This window comes from Nipponia nippon, unplaced genomic scaffold (assembly GCF_047370975.1).
Source record: "Nipponia nippon isolate SJK-2023a ecotype South Korea unplaced genomic scaffold, ASM4737097v1 scaffold_6, whole genome shotgun sequence".
NCBI lineage: Eukaryota > Metazoa > Chordata > Aves > Pelecaniformes > Threskiornithidae > Nipponia > Nipponia nippon.
This window is the reverse complement of record NW_028262380.1, coordinates 20,793,630-20,810,301: the sequence shown is the minus strand read 5'-3', so window position 1 is coordinate 20,810,301 and position 16,672 is coordinate 20,793,630. Positions and strand designations below refer to the sequence as shown.

Here is a 16,672-nt window from a genome sequence, read left to right as displayed (position 1 = left end):
GGGGTCACTCAAGGGTCTTTGCACCGTGCTCCTTACTGGATGAGCCTCCCGAAGGGTTTCTTGGGTGTGGTGTAACAGCAGACCCGAACATCCTTCATGCATTTTTGCAGTACATGTCTCAACTAATACCCAGGTACCAAAGACTAAAAAGAAAAGTTTCTTGAGTAACTCTGTGGGAGCCATTTAGCAGAACAGGTGCTAAGGGAAAGGCAGGGAGACCATCGTCGCTGAAGCTAGCCTTATGCATCAGCAGTCATGGTACATCATGCTTAAGTGCTCTAGGAACATCATGGAGTTTGTTCTACAAGGAGCCGGCTTTGGGTTGCAGAGCTTACTACCTTGGGATCCGCACCACAAAATTTCTGCTATTCACTGGAAGTCGGGTGGCCGCATTCATACACTGCTGCATCTTTGTTAACAAACTGTGCCAGACCGAAGCTGCCCTTGCTGGAGGCCAGCTCCCATATCTCTGTGTTGGATAAACCCCTGAGAAAATTGAGAGCTGGCTGTGTGTATTTTGACAGTAAATGTACGTATGTGGTAAGCACACAGTGGTACCACAGTGCTTTGTAGTGTCTACCTGGTAGACGGCTACATTTTGTGATAACCACATGGCATTGCTTTCATAACATATTACCATCTTCCTTATGACACAGCCCCCATATCACAAGGATTAAGCTGTTTACAAGTACTCTTTATTGTAAGGTAAAAAAAAAAAGTAAGAAATACAAATGATAACCATCAAGTAGAAGTGGTTTAGAATAATGTGTGGTTGCTGCTATGTGCTTTTAATGCTTTTAGAGGTATTTATAACCAAAGAATTATGTAGGAAACGTGAAAGAATAGTATCTTTGTCAAGTCAAGCTCTAAAAGATACTCAAATTAGTATTAAAATTAAGGTTCTCTCATGAACTTTCATATCAGTATTTGTGCATGTGTGTTATTCGTGATATGGTGGTAACTTTTCCAATGGACACCAGCCTCCTGTTGCTATTGCTTTTTTAGCCCCTTCAGTACGCATCATTTTTACAACGTTCATTTTATAGAATGGGAAACAAGGCAGAGAGGAAGGCTATCGCTCTGAAGAGAATACCTATTGTAGAAAGCCTAGATACTGATATTGTGGAGTGTTCTGCATTTTTATAGCATTTTCTTTGTTCAAAATCTGCACATCTGGCTTCCAGTGTCTCTTGTCAGACACAAGAAGGTAAAAAGTACTGGGTTGTTCTTCTGGAAAGTGGTTTAAGTGACAAGTTCAGAAAGACCTAGGAACACTAAAGAAATCTGGTTATCTAGACTTACCCAGCTGCTAGCAATGATATCCAGCTTTCTCATCCCAAAGTTCCCCCATTCAGTTATGTCTTCCAGCTTCTGCCTTAAATAAAGTCAAGGTCTTGGGGTAAATAGTCTCCTCTATGCACAGTTGTGTTCCACTTGCAACCCTAGAGCTCTTTTGTGCCTTTAAGGAGGCAGGGATCTGAGGGAAAAATAGCATTTGATCACATAGTTAAATCCAAAATCCTCAGTTATAGGAACAAGGAAGTAGTATAGATAAACTTAGTTCTGACTTTTCCTAATATTTACACCTGCTCAGGTTTTGCTGGCTTGATGTTTTTTCAGTGTAGCTCTCAAGGAGTGTCACCATATTCTTAAGAAATAAGAAGCAAAATAGTTTATCATTAGGGACTTTTACTGATCCCCGTATTGGATCATGGGCATGGTCCTCCAGGTGCACGATACATAATTCCAATAATTAGAAATGTACTAATGACTTGGCCAAAGCTTTTAAATATTTTGAGAATCACAGTGAAAAAGCCATCAATCCAAGGTAGATATCCAAGATAAATTTCAGTTTGATTTCTTCAAGCTTAGCAAAGTTAAAAGTCACCCAGGACAGATCTTCTCAATCTAAGATATCTTAATGACCGGCTTCCCTGGTAATCCTAAGTGACAATTCTGAGTATTTTAGATGGATCAGGGGACCTGGCAGAAGTGCCGTACTGGTGGCTGGCCCTCTGAGCTGAGTAATCCTCAGTATCCTTGGCAGCGTATCAAGCTGGACGCTGACTGCAGAGCAGAAAGAAAAGAAGCTGCTGGAAGCCTTAGAGACAAGAACTTCAGCATGGAGGATGATCCTGGTCTATGTCCAAGCACTCACTCTCAAAATATATTCTAATGTGCATAGCTATAGAGAGCAAAAACTGAGCAAATGCTGCCTGCTGGTCTTGCTGCTCAGATTTGTAAGTCTGTCTTTAGGACAGGAATGTTTCTGTAATAAGCTCCTAAACGTTTTATGAACATGAATTCATTCTCAGGAAACCACTGTGAGCTGCCTTAGTTGTTATTCTGCTCTTCAGGTACCTGCATAAGCAGTAACAAAATTAGCTAACTTTAAAAAGATACAGGAACATCAGGTTGTGACAGCACAAGTGAGCAACAATATGATGAATAAACGCCGGTACATTTTAGTATATACTCTTTAGGCCTGATCCTAGGAGCATGTGTAAATAGCATGACGTGTAAGTCAGTATCTTAGACCGGATTCCGCTTGCGGAAGGGCTGAAGGATACACCCTGTAAATAGGGTTTGTTTGTAGACACGTATGTAACTTGGAGAACTTTGTGTAGGAGAGTTGTTGCCATTAAAACCTTGATGGTAGCTCTTCAGTAATCCACATCTACTTGCTCTGTGAAAGAATCCTGGTATTTTGGAGTTCGAATATCGTATATAAACCTTCTGCTTGTGCAATGTTCTGTTATTGCTGGGAGTATATTAGTGATCACGTAAACTTAGATTCTCTGGTTAACATGTTTTGTGGTTTGGGTTTTTTTCCAGAATTTTGTGCCATCCTTTGGAAAGGAGACATTACGGACAACGGCAGTTACTCCACAGTTTGAACAAAACATGGATTACGTGGACTTTATTCATTTAAATATTTTAGAAAAGAAAGTTCTCAACAGTTCTGAGGTTTCAGTTCAGTATTTATGTTCTAAGCCTTGTATCGTCAACTTGGAAGCAGTAGCTTCCTCCGAATTCAGGACTGGTGTACCAGTGTACAGAAGGAGATGGAAGGATGAGAAAAACCTTTACGTTAGCAGAACTCGACAAGTACATTTGAAATTCCCGAGCGTCATGATTTACAGAGATGATTATATCATCAGAAACTCAATAATAGTGCATAGTGTGATATTATATGCATGGATTAGTCACAAATCGGTTAGCAGCTATGATGCTGAGCAGAACGAAGACTACCAGGATGCAGTTGCCAAGAATTACACTTTTTTAGAAGCAGTTCCACCTTTTGAACGCCCATATAAGGACCACAAAGTTTGTCTTCAGTGGGGTGCTGACTATTTGTGGATGCTCCAGGCAAACAGGATACCTCAATGCCCTCATGAAAGTGGTAGGTGTAATGTCACTTTTTTCCCCAAGGAAACTAATGGGACCCAAACAACATCTTTCGTAAGCTGTTAAAAAGTGCATACCTGTAGTAAATAGTAAATGTTATGTAGAATGATTTACTTGGCAAACGTTGAATACGTAAGCTTCATAACTGTGGGGTTAGAGTTGCAAATGACTGAAGCCGTCATGTCCTTCAGAGCTGGCTTTTTTCATCACAGCCAGCCTGGAGATTTGTAGCAGCGTGGCCTTCTGTTTTCTAAGCGTATTCAAACAACTTTGTTTAAAACCCACTGATGTCAGTGGACGTCATTCCGTTGTCTTCAGAGAGAGTTATTCAATCCCTTACTGCGTTATTTCAGGGTCAGTCCTGCAGTTCTTACATACATAATTCTCACACAGGTAGTCGACTTCTGCTTAAGATGATGGCTACACACTCTGAAACATATTTTTAAGTCTTCATAGCTCAATAAACTTTATAGTACTTTTTTTTTTTTTCCAAAACCATTATGGACAAGCACTTTTGTTTTAAAAAATAATAGCTTTACATAAAAAAAAAGTGTCTTGCCAACTGTATAAATTACTGAAACTCACAAATCTGCTTTCTAGATTTTCTCAGAGTTCTCTTTTTTTTTTTTTTCTGTCTGCCTATCTCTAGCTTTACACCTGCTGACAATTCTTTTTGTCCACAATATATATTCAAAGCAAAACCTAAAAGGAAAAAGGTTGTTTGCTTCTAAAGGATTCTCTCCTAGAAATTCCCATAATGGTATTTGTGTCATTTATTTTTACTGCATTGGCATGTAAACGCTCTGAAGACAAACAGGGAAGCGATACTCATTGGAGAGAGCACGTCATCTCTGACAACAGTGTGAAACATCTTATGTATTAGCTAATTATATTATAGATGAAAACAGTAAAACAAGGAATAGGAGGAAATAACATTTTATTCAAATTTCTTTTTTAAAATAAGCTTGTAACAAATTGCTTGGGGTTTGGTTTTTGGGCGGTTTTTGGTTTTTTGTTTTTGGGGTTTTTCTAGGAAAGCTGATGATGTGCCATGGCCTTGAAGATCTTTTTCCTGTTTCTTATCGGGGGCAGCTTTATCAGATTTATTACAGGATTATGCATATCAGTTAAGAACAGAATTGGTATCTATGCATACATACAGTATAAACTGGAGAGCTGAAAATGGAAAGCAAGTCCAAGAGCTGTGGAGTAATGTCATGTAGGCATAACCAAAGATAGGATGAGATTTAAGTGAATAACATAAAGGAAGACTTCTTCCTTACTAACTGGTTCTTTAAGTATCTTAGATTTAAATGAGTCTGTTCTTCCCCTGCTTCTAATACCAGCTGGAAATGGACTCCATTTCACTTTCCATGGGTTATTCGGTCCAAGACTATAATGTATTTAATAACAGCAAGTCAACTTGTGTTTAAGGACTTACTGAAGGTTTGTGTTAATTTTTAATCTGTTGTGTGATTCAAATGTTTGACTGTATGAATGTGAGCTAATTAACTAGTTGTCAATGCTTGTTGTCTGGCAGATTAAGAAAGATTGTATTTTGCAGATGGTGTCCAGATTCTCAACTTTATATATGCTTCCAGTGGGGAGAAAACAGGAATCGTGAAGAAATTTGAACAATTTGAAAACAGAGAACTTGAGACAGTCAGACAACATCAGATTGATTACCCCATGTAAGTATAGGCAAATAATTGAAGCGGGCTGTAATTGATTATTGAAGGCTATAGAATGTACTTAAACTCTTAGGCTATACCGCAAATTAAAGGAATACTGCCTACTAATTTGAGAAAAGGCTCAAAAGGAAACTAGTCAGCAATTCCTTCTGTTCTCCGATTTCAGTGGAGAGGATTAAGCTGAACCTCAGAAAGATACTTACAATACGTGTTGGTGCAGTGCTGTGTAAGAGGTACCAACAGTAGGTGTCACTGAGCTGGTTAGGTACAGTTAGGAGGGTAAGTTAGCTCTTATGTGCTGTCGTGATCAGACTGCTGTCTCATGACTAGCTAGCCTGGGGTTTTCTGCATTACAAAGAGATCTGCATTTCAAACATCATTTGCAGACCAAGTGTAGAGTAGGGTTTCTTGCAAGGGCAAGCAGTGTGGAGCAGCTTTTTCCCTATAAATTCACACTCTAGTTTATTTTGCAGCTGACAAGCCCTTAGAGTTCCCTGCCTAGATAAGTCTTCCAGCTTGAGTTTACACTATTTCCTTCCATCATCCCTGTGTAAACTCTCCTGGTTGGACAGGAGTAAAACCCTTTGGCCTCTGCACACAGAGGAATCACTGTGGGAAGATCATCTTTCTCTACTCTTCTCCCCCTTCCCAAAACTGTCACAACTCTTCAGTCATATTTTGCAACTTCAGAGGAAAAAGTATATACATAGATATATAAATATATCTCCCTTCCACCAGATGCTGTTACCCTGGCAACATTATTACAGAAACGGGAAATGATCACAGGAACTGGAACTTGCCTGCTGGTTTCTGTTTGGCTTGTGACCACAAGAAGAGTGCCAAAGACTTGCCAGATAGCACAGGCTGCATACAAATTACTAGCCCTCAAACTGTAGCTCTGAAGTCATAAGTACAGAGCAATTTTTAGCTCCTGGCCTCTTCAGGATGGGTGACAGCCTGGTTTGCACAGCCTGCTGCCCTTTGCTCACCAGCACAGTTGCTGTCTGCTTCTGGCCCTGAGGTGCTCAAGCTCTGGTTGAGAATATGTGGCATGAATTTATGCAGCTCTTTACCTGCTCCACACAGTTCCACCTTCTCTTGCCTTCGGGTGGTGTCTCCAGTGTTAACATAAAGCATTGCCTGTGTGTTGCGATTGCGTGACAGCCTGGGGCAGCTCTGTTAAGAAGAAGGAAGAGAGTTTTCCTTCAGCTCTCTGTATGAGTGGTGGTTCCCTGCTGCACCGAAAAGCCGACAGAAGCAGATGGATCTAACTGAAGTTACTCGTTTGACTTCAGTCAGGGATTTGTAAAGAAAGAGGACTGGAGATAGACAACTGTCATTTGAGGTAGCTACAGCGGACAGCCGGCAGCAAGGATAGGCTGGGTCTGTCAGGGGCTGCTCACACTGTACGGCATTCTGCAGCAATGGGGTATCTGAAATGAGTCAGCATTGTCCCAAACTCTGTCCCAAGAAATTGTCCAGAACAGTTATGTGCTCAGACTGGCAATCAAGGATTAAATGGAGACTGCGGCATTTAAGTTTGCTATATTGCCACAGATGAAAGATGAAAAGAGCGATATATAGGCATAAGCAGTATTTCTGGAAGCACAGTGTTTGCCTGTAGGTCATAACAATCAATATACAAGTGATTGTGATTTACAAATCCTTCTACCTCACCCATGTACCATCTTTGGAGGATATGGTGCTATTAGCTATTTAAGGTGTAGACTATTGGGGAAAACTTCACCACCCTTGCATTTTTTTTTAAGCAGGAGAGCAGGTGCCAAGCTTTCAGACCTATGTTGGTTTAGTTTAGGAAAAGATACAAAGTACTCTATGTTCAGCAACTTCTTGAGAGAGAAGCAAGGCAAGCTGACCCAATTCTAAAGTATTAAAACCAAATATTAACATTTTTTTCTTAATTATAGAAATACAAAACCGGAATAGTATCTCCTTCTAAAAGTCACTAAGAAAAGGACCTTCTTTATCAGAGATGATAATAATCATAATGCTTTGCTGGGTTGTACATTGGAGGTGCGGTTTTCAAAGGCGTTCAGCATTGGCCTAACTGCAATGGAAATGTTATGGAAATAAGCAGTCAAGTTTCTGTTAAGAGCACTGAAGCACAGAGGAACTCCTTAAAATTAGATACTGTGGTATAAATTCTGCTTTTAGTGCCTCAGCCAGTTTTGTACAGAAGTTTCTAAGTAGATAGCCTTGTCGGGTCTTTGTTTTTTTTTTTAATTTTGCACTGCTCCATGGTTTGCACAGGCTCCACCTTTATTTATCCTGCGATAGCTCTGCGACAGCTATTCATACCTATCTGTACTACTCAGAGGCTGGATTCATGTTTAACTGCTTTTTCGAAGCACATTTTCACAGTTGGCATTTAGTATAGAAGACAGTTTAGTTTTTACTGGCTTCCACAATGAAGTTTACGAGACCATGCATTTGGGGATTTTGTACTGTAGCCTGCATGCAGGAGGTTGGCTCCAAGTTGTCTCGGTCATGTTTTCAGTTCTCTGTTGATGTGGGATCTGGCGGTAGCTCTGACCCACCATTCTGGAATTGATTCAGATAACACTCCCTTTCTCTCCTCTCATGTTGTTACCACAAAAGTGCGTGGTTAAAAAGAGATCACAGATCCAAGAGTCTTAAGTACTGTTGCTCTGAAGGTTTTCACTGCAGAGGATGTGTTCCCTTCTGAGGATTACATGTGTGAAACAGGTTTGCTAAATTAAAATGAAATGCATGCTTTTCAAATTATATAGGGAGATTTCTCATCAGGAGTGGATTTTTTGTTTATTTTTGCTCATGCAGGTTCACCGTGTCAATCTGGCTATATTTACTCCATCACTGTGAAAAGGATCTGTGTGGTATACTGTATTTTATTGATCCGAAAGAAATGTATAGTACTCCTGCTGTATTTCTAAATGAGGAAGGTAAGGGGTATTATTAATGGCCTTCAGGAGGAGTCTAATATAGTCTTTATAGATCCGTGCCTAGGAATAACATTTATAAATATATTATTAGACCTATTTTGTGAAACTGATCCCTTGCAAAATGCTTTTTTTTTGACTATAGTGTCTCAGTAGGAAAGTAGCTATGAAATTAATAGGGTAAAACTGCGAAATAATTGCATAGCATCTAGTCTTGGCTAACTTCAGAAAAGGTCTGCTTTGTCAGGAGAACAGACAGAATCTTACAGGTCAGGAACATACACTGGGATTAAACAGTCTTATCTCAATGATCAACCTTTGTTATTATTATTGAAGTATTATTTTAATATTGTTCTCAATTCTTATATATGTACTACATGAAAATGCCTGTATTGCAGTGTTCAAGAAGCACAGTCTATTTCCCTGATCCAAAAAAAAGTTAAGAGCTAGCACTGTCTTAGTCTAGCAACACTTGCAGTAGAGGAACATTCCTGCTAGAAGACGGCTCCTCAGCCTCTGATAGAGAATGAAATTCAGCAGCTGGGGGCTGGCTGGCAGGCTCACAGAGGAAATAAGTGTGCAGAGTTTTAAAAGTGCACATCTGGCTTTCTCATAAGTCATTACATTTTTTCCCCTGGAAGTTTCACAACTAATCTTTTCCTCTCTGTTATTTTTGCTATTTCTATTTTTTCTGTCTTGTAACCAATCTAGATAATTAATCTCTCCATTAGAAACTGGATGCTTTTCTTTGAAGAACAAACGAAAATGGCAGCTCAACTGGAAGTTACCAGCTTGACATGACATTTGCTTGGAGAGGTTTTAGGGCCAGTTTTGTTCTCAGTGTTACACTAGATTATCATAATAGCCTGTTCTGGTCTCAAGAGCCCAGACCATGAGTCTAGCTTCTGCAGGTCCAAATAACGGAGGGTAGAGTCATCTTGTACTTGGTCATTGCGCTGTCACATGCTAGCATTTGAGTGTTGAGTAGATACCATTGTCTGCTGTTTGCTGCAAGTCATGTCTGCTTTCTGGTGTTTGAGACCAACTGTGACACCCTCCCTGTTTGCCTTATGTTTAGTGTGTTTATCCCTCAGAGAGTTGGTTTTGAGTCTGTGGTTTCATGTGGGAGCCTGAGCATTAACATTCAAGATGTATAACTGAAATGTGGAGCACGTTTCCCTGGGATTCTGCGAGAGCCTATGTCTGGCTTGGCAAGTGCCCAGATCTCTGTTGGTGATGAAGATGAGGAAGAAGACAGAATCACTATGAATAGTACATTAGGAAGCCCATTCTTAATGTTGATATTTCTGTGGTATTTATTTCCTTTTTCTTCCTTTGTTGCTCTGTCAGGTTATGTGCATATTCAAATGCACCTCATGAGAGGAGATGACCTTGCAGTGAAAACTAGCTTCAGCCTTCCTCTGAAGCAATGGTTTCGACTGGATCTCTCTTTTAAGGGTGGACAGGTATGTGGGCTACTGAATTACAGGGTCAAGGCTGAGATTTGTCTAATTTGATTATGCCTCCGACAGACCCCTTAATAGCTGAGGCTGAGAGAAATACTGTAATTTATACATGATCACATAGCAAAAGAAGGAAAAATCTAAATCTAGACATTGTCCAGGGATGTTCAGACCATCCAACTTTGGGAAATCAACTTAGATGCTTAAGATAAGAGCATAGAATTACTGTATATTCAGTGGCTATCTTGGCACACGGTTGCTTTCCGGAGACTTTATTGACTGTACAGGCAACCAGGACTCCTGGCTTAGATACCTTATCCAGATACTTTTAAGTTACATGGTGTGAATAGCTCTGAGGGACTTTGCATTTGGAGGCTTAGGCGTTTTTACCATTTTGATATGAAAATTTAAGTGTCTGGGCTTCTCTACAGTAGCATGCTTCTAGCCTAGATGTGTTAGCTAACAGGAGGCATGTGCAGTTTCCAAGTTTTGCGTATTTAACAAAATGGCATAGGATTGACTACCATTAAAAGACAAAAAATATTGCAGTATCCCTCTGTAGTAGATAAAATATACAATTTACATTTTAACAAATCACAATTTTTTTTTCACAAAACCTTCCAAAAACAGCTCTGAAAATGGACTCCTTGCTCAAGTTCTTGTCTGAACCTCCAGCTATTGAGATACAGAGTGTTAAAATAATCAAACACCTTAGTCTTCTATTTCTCAACTTCTTTCTTCTTGAAAATGGTTGAATAGATTACAGTCTAAATTGTAAAAATAATTGCTAATTAATGGCAAGAACAACTAAGCAAATTTAAAGTATGAGGTAAATGACTGATAAAGCTGAAACAATGCTGTGCTGAGAGAGCAATGTACAGACTACACTACTGCTGTTCCTTTTGCACTTCACGTTTTTTCAAGTATGTAATTTGTGAGCAGATTGATTGTCTTGCAAGAAAATCAGGTAGAAACGTGTATTTACTTTTACTATAATATGCTTTTAAATATATTGTTAAAAGGAGAAGTGAAGAAAGTGATTTATAGAATCAGAACTGTCTTTTTCTGCTTGTTTAAATTGTAGTTATAATTTAAATTCATGGAAAGAGAAGACCCTATGGATTTTGAAGCACAGCTTCAGGTGCAAATGTGAGGGAGCTGGCAGAGGAGCTTGCCAAGCCACTCTCCATCATCTCTCAGCAGTCCTGGTCAACTGGGGAGGTCCCAGCTGACTGGAAGTTAGCAAATGTGACGCCCCTCTACAAGAAGGGTCAGAAGGAGGATCCGGGGAACTACAGGCCTGTCAGCCTGACTTCGGTGCCGGGGAAGGTCATGGAGCAGATCATCTTCAGTGCCATTAAGCGGCACGTGTGGGAGGACCCGGGGATCAGGCTCAGCCAGCATGGGTTTATGAAAGGCAGGTCCTGCTTCACTAACCTGGTCTCCTTCTATGACAAGGTGACCCGCTTAGTGGATGAGGGGAAGGCTGTGGATGTTGTCCACTTGGACTTTAGTAAGGCCTTTGAAACTGCCTCCCACAGCATTCTCCTGGAGAAGCTGGCTGCTCACGGCTTGGATAAGTGCACTCTGTGCTGGGTTAAAAACTGGCTGGACGGCCGAGCCCAGAGAGTGGTGGTGAATGGAGTTAAATCCAGTTGGCAGCCGGTCATGAGTGGTGTTCCCCAGGGCTCAGTGTTGGGGCCAGTCCTGTTCAATATCTTCACTCGTGATCTGGATGAGGGGATTGAGTGCACCCTCAGTAAGTTTGCAGATGACACCAAGTTGAGTGGAAGTGTTGATCTGCTGGAGGGTAGGAAGGCCCTACAGAGGGACCTGGACAGGCTGGGTCGTTGGGCCAGGGCCAACTGTATGAGATTCAACAAGGCTAAGTGTTGGCTCCTGCACTTGGGTCACAAGAACCCCATGCAAGGCTGCAGGCTGGGGGAGGAGTGGCTGGAGAGCTGCCTGGCAGAAAAGGACCTGGGGGTGTTGGTTGACAGCTGCCTGAGCATGAGCCAGCAGTGTGCTCAGGTGGCCAAGAGGGCCAATGGCATCCTGGCTTGTATCAGGAATAGTGTGTCCAGCAGGACCAGGGAGGTGATAGTGCCCCTGTACTGGGCACTGGTGAGGCCGCACCTCGAGTACTGTGTTCAGTTTTGGGCCCCTCACTCCAAGAAGGACACTGAGGTGCTGGAGTGTGTCCAGAGAAGGGCAACGAAGTTGGTGAAGGGTCTAGAGCACAAGTCTTCTGAGGAGTAGCTGAGGGAACTGGGGTTGTTTAGCCTGGGGAAGAGGAGGCTGAGGGGAGACCTTATTGCTCTCTACAACTACCTGAAAGGAGGTTGTAGCAAGGTCGGAGTCAGTCTCTTCTCCCTAGTAACAAGCGACAGGATGAGAGGAAATGGCCTCAAGCTGCGCCAGGGGAGGTTTAGGTTGGATATTAGGAAAAATTTCTTCACCGAGAGGGTGGTCAAGCATTGGAACAGGCTGCCCCGGGAAGTGGTTGAGTCACCGTCCCTGAAGGTATTTAAAAGACGTGTAGTTGTGGCACTTATGGACATGGTTTAGTGATGGACTTGGCAGTGTTAGGTTAACGGTTGGAATTGATGATCTTAAAGGTTTTTTCCAACCTTAACGATTCTGTGATTCTATGATTATTTCAATTCCATTGATTTAGATACATTTAGTCCAGCACAATCTGAGACAAAATATATAAATTAGGGAAGGCTGGGAAATTGAGGCATTGAGAAATTAAAAGCCAGATTTTAAGAGCATCTGAAGATGCAGATGAATCCCTAAAAATACCTAGGCACTTGAGAAAGTTTTGCAGTATTGTTTTGTGAGTCCTTAGGCAACTTTTTACAATACCAACATGTATGAAAATCTTTTCTTCCTTCTCAGGCATCTGAACTCCTTTAACCATTCTGGCACTGAAAGTCTACTGAAAGTACCTCTCCTATAGAAGTGGGAGTCGAACCTAGATTTTTTTAAATCACAGCTTGTTACATTAGCTTTATGGCCATTCTTCACCTGTAAGCTACAATTTCTTGAGGAGATCAATATTCTCTTCATTTAGCATCCCTGCTATATAAAAGCAAAACAGCCATTCACACTTCGGAAGAATAAAAGCTTCAGCAGAGTGCAGATGACCTGTAACTGAACAGAGGAATGAAATAGCTGAAGTAGGCGACATCTGTGCTGTTTGCTATTTTTCATTGCTCATGGTTGGCTAGGACAGACCAGTGCCAATGCTTTCCATTAAACTCTTCTTACATATGTCAAGATACATAACACCATCCTCTTTAATGCAGAGGAGATGCAACAAGCTGCATCTGTAGTCTTCTGAACTATGAGTTCAAATGGCTAAATAAATGTACCTTGTAATATTTCATTTATTATAATTAATATTTTGTGTCCTTTTAGATAGAAGTAAGCAGTGTTGGGAAGAATTTGAAAAGACATCATCATCAGTCTTTTAAGTAAGTAGCATTTTCCCCTTTGCTGAGTAATATGTGTGTACGTATTCAGATATGGAAAATGGGAGAAGGAGAGCACAAGTTTGTAACTGAGATTCTAAATGATTTTCAAAACGTCTGTGGTCTTCTTCCACTCTGTGCTTTCAAAAACAGTTTGCAGTACTGTGCTTGCATTAGGCATGAGCTGAATAATTTTGTTAATGCCATGAGCTAGTTGGGTTAACATGCTGTGTAATCTAGTACTAGAGTCTGACAACCCTCACTAAAAACTGATTGGAAGGTCAATGGCATTAGGATCAGTCTTCCAACGAAGTCTTGGCCTTACTGAAGTCACGGGAAGTTTTGCTGTTGCTGTGAGAGAGCTAGGATTTCACCAGTGAAATTATTACCTGCTTTGCTTAGGTAGAGAGCAAAATTTCTACCAGAAATGTTCTTGCTCTATCCTTTATTCTAAGCAATTGAATAATTTTTCTAAATGGATCTTTAATCGTTCTCTTTCACTGTAATTTAAGGTTGTCTCTTTCTTGTGCAAATAATTAAAAAAAAACCCCAGACTTTTAATATGGAAACTATGTAACAGTAAATTGCATGGCAGACTTCAGTGTTGTTCCTTCTCTGCTATGCTTTACAAACCAGAATTTTTCATATGCCAATTTTAGAAAAGTGCAAGGGAGAGGTGGAACTGAAATCTTCGAAGTTGTGTAATGATGCATAAAATGCCAGAAGATACCTACAGGTCAGAAAAATAAAACACCCTCCTGGTTCAATATGTTCATAAACAAGGGATGTGTTAAATTTACTCCAGAATTTATCACACTAAATTGCAGGGTAGATTTTGAGAGTAAACAGATGAGAAAAGAAAAAGATACTGGCAATGAGTTTAAGGCTGTCAGTTACAGAAATTCTGAGATACAAATTTCTTTTTTTCTTTCATAGTACCTCTTGATAGCCAGCTTACTTCTCTTTCATGTTCTCAAGTTTTAGGGAAGATTTCTATTATGATGACACTGCCGGATACTTTGTTCTTGGAGGCAGTGGATATGTAAATGGTATTGAAGCATTCTTTGGACCTGTGAAATACTATCGCCTCAGTGTGTTGGAAACAGAACAGGTAAACAAAAGCAGTATTTGGAAATGTTTAAATATTAGCAGCCAGATATGGCTGTATTTTAGATTTTTTTAACTGAAGATCTTATCAAGTGATAAACTTGCTATTCAGCGTAATAGTACTTGGGAATATATAACCAAAATATGACAATTTTCTCTTGAAATCTAGGAATGTTAGTTACCACTTCAAATGCTAAAAAATAAGACTTCTAGAAGTGAGTATGTAAGGCAGTGTTCCGAAATCTATATTTAAGTAAGGACTTATTTTCTGTATTGCTTTGTTTCCCAAAGTTTTTGATGATACAGTATTGAACACATTTGATTAATGTATAGTTTTGTTGAAATCGGTGGTAAAAGTCACATAGACTTGGTCAATTTTGGAAGTTCATCCATGGTTTCTTGGATTATGCTGCCTGTTGTGGCCAGCATCAGGTTGTCTGGCACATTAGCATAATGTGCCAGATAAGCTGATTGTAGTAAACAATCTGTTTCCTTTTGTTATTTGCCTACAACACTTCTTTCTAGCCAAGCATAGACAACAACAGATACTGTAGATGCCATTTATCCATCATTTGCCTTTTTATAGATTTCTAACCCTCTTCATGACAAAGAAACAGTGGAACAAATTGAACTCTACTACGAGAGATGTATGGACATTCAAGAAATAGTTTATGAGTACAGATATATTGTAAGGCAAGGCGAAAAAGCACAAAGAAATTGTAAGTGTTGATCTATGAGCTACGAATTTTAAACTGTCATCTTTGGAGACCTCTTTTCTTTCCCTTTACCAGAATCTGGATAATGATCATCAAAAGTAAACTTAAATTCAGCCATAACAAGAAAAAAGGCAGTTTGAAGAGTTTAGCCTTGTTACTGGTAGCTAAAACTGTGGTTTTGTCCCTGCAAAGACTTTCGTGCCATGGAATACAAACTTAAATCATGCTCTTGATATTTCTTATCTAATAAGACGGGTCTGTAAAGGGACGAAGAAACACTTTCAGGCTTACATGTAAGCTGTTCAATTGCCTTCTTTCCATTTCCTTCCCAAATGACCCTAAAGGCACATGTATTTTAAGCCCTTTCCCACAAATGGGTGGGTTTTGCTACAATGTCTCTGCCACAGTTGCCTGATGTGCAGTAATTGACAGGTTTATACCAAGCAAGCACTTCAGTGAAAAAAGAATAACATAGCTCAAATGTGTGCTGAAAACTAGCTTATGTTTCCAATTAGAATTTGATTGTATGCATTGTGACCAGAGTATGGAAGAGAGTAGAAGTATTTGTAAGCGGCTTGTGCTAGCTGTATGAGTTTTTAGCGCTACTTTGTGTTAAGGATGTGCTCATCTTGTCCATGAATTTTTAGTTTACCCTAGAAACATCTTTTTTACTACCAGAAGCTTGTTTTAAAGACCAGGCAAGTCAGCTTTCATGTCTTAAATATGTTGTTTTCTCTAGGTTACTATGAAAACTATTATTTGGAGCTGATTCACAAATATGGAGAAAAGTCCAAATGTGATGCCTTCATGTGGGGAAAAGAGCTCAGGAAAAAGTACCACACTTTGTTCAAACTGTTACAAGAGATGGATTTCAGTGCTCCAGGTGGTAATCATATTTTATTTTATTGTTCTTAAATAACTCCACAATATATGTCGTGTAAGTTAGTATGCTTTGACTTCAGTTCATGTTTTATACTTTTTTTTTTTTTCATATCATCTAACTTAGTAAAGGAGTGTCATGTGTCTTATATGTTGTGCTGCAAATGAAGGACGGCTTATTATGTAGAAAGAAATCCTTACATTTTTAGTGGTTAGTTACTTTGAGACTGTCTTTTGGATTTTTATTCACCCTTCCTATTCAATAGTACCTTGTATCTCTAGGAATTTTGGTTGTCTGCATTGAGAATACCATTCAGCATGAGAAATAACAGAATCTGTCTCAGTCCTGTTAAACTAAGGAGGGGAAATCAATTCCTGTTTTTAACTCTTGCAATAATTGTGTCTCCTATGTTTTATTTTTAGTGTTAGAAGATGGAAGTGATACGGTTCTAGAAGTTGGCCGGAGGATATTTGAGAAGGTTGCAAAGGGTCTGTCCAGTGCTGATGGCCTCAGCAATATGGGCTCCTCTGTCCCTCTCTTGCTGGATTCCAGCTGTTGTGGATACCATAAGGCTTCCTATTTCCTTGCAGTCATATTTGAAACAGGGCTCGGTGTGTCTGTGGATCGTACAAAGGTAGTATATTTAATACGTTTGGTTATGTCTGTGAAATTAATTACCTTTAAAGGCAATTTCGAAATGGGGTGAATTTTTGATCAATTGAATTAAAAATGTGAAATGACCTCCAGATCCAGGATGCAGGGATTCCCCAATACAGCTACTCCTAAATAGCATGATGGCAGTGAAGTCTTTATGAAGTCCTGATGGTGGGAATCTTTATCCTGCTCATCCAGAACAAGGAAATCAATGATTTAGTAAGACCTAAAAATGGTGGTAAAGTGAACAGCATGGAACATACTGCTTTTCCCAGTCACTGAGGAGGTAGGATGAGGTAATAATCCTCGAGTCACCCACAGCCATTTGCAGATGGGTA

General features: G+C 40.0%; 1 protein-coding gene across 2 annotated transcripts in view; it reads left to right on the top strand.

Annotated features, from left to right (window-relative positions):
- The window catches only part of SEL1L3 (SEL1L family member 3), a 38,398-nt gene that overhangs the window by 1,577 nt on the left and 20,149 nt on the right, over positions 1 to 16,672 (top strand). For both annotated transcript variants that reach the window (XM_087736457.1, XM_087736456.1), the window contains exons 2-10: positions 2,836 to 3,403; positions 4,973 to 5,099; positions 7,920 to 8,041; positions 9,389 to 9,504; positions 12,925 to 12,980; positions 13,956 to 14,088; positions 14,671 to 14,803; positions 15,540 to 15,683; positions 16,103 to 16,314. In XM_087736457.1, the coding sequence (XP_087592583.1) occupies positions 2,836 to 3,403; positions 4,973 to 5,099; positions 7,920 to 8,041; positions 9,389 to 9,504; positions 12,925 to 12,980; positions 13,956 to 14,088; positions 14,671 to 14,803; positions 15,540 to 15,683; positions 16,103 to 16,314 (1,611 nt within the window). The remainder of the gene's footprint in view (positions 1 to 2,835; positions 3,404 to 4,972; positions 5,100 to 7,919; positions 8,042 to 9,388; positions 9,505 to 12,924; positions 12,981 to 13,955; positions 14,089 to 14,670; positions 14,804 to 15,539; positions 15,684 to 16,102; positions 16,315 to 16,672) is intronic.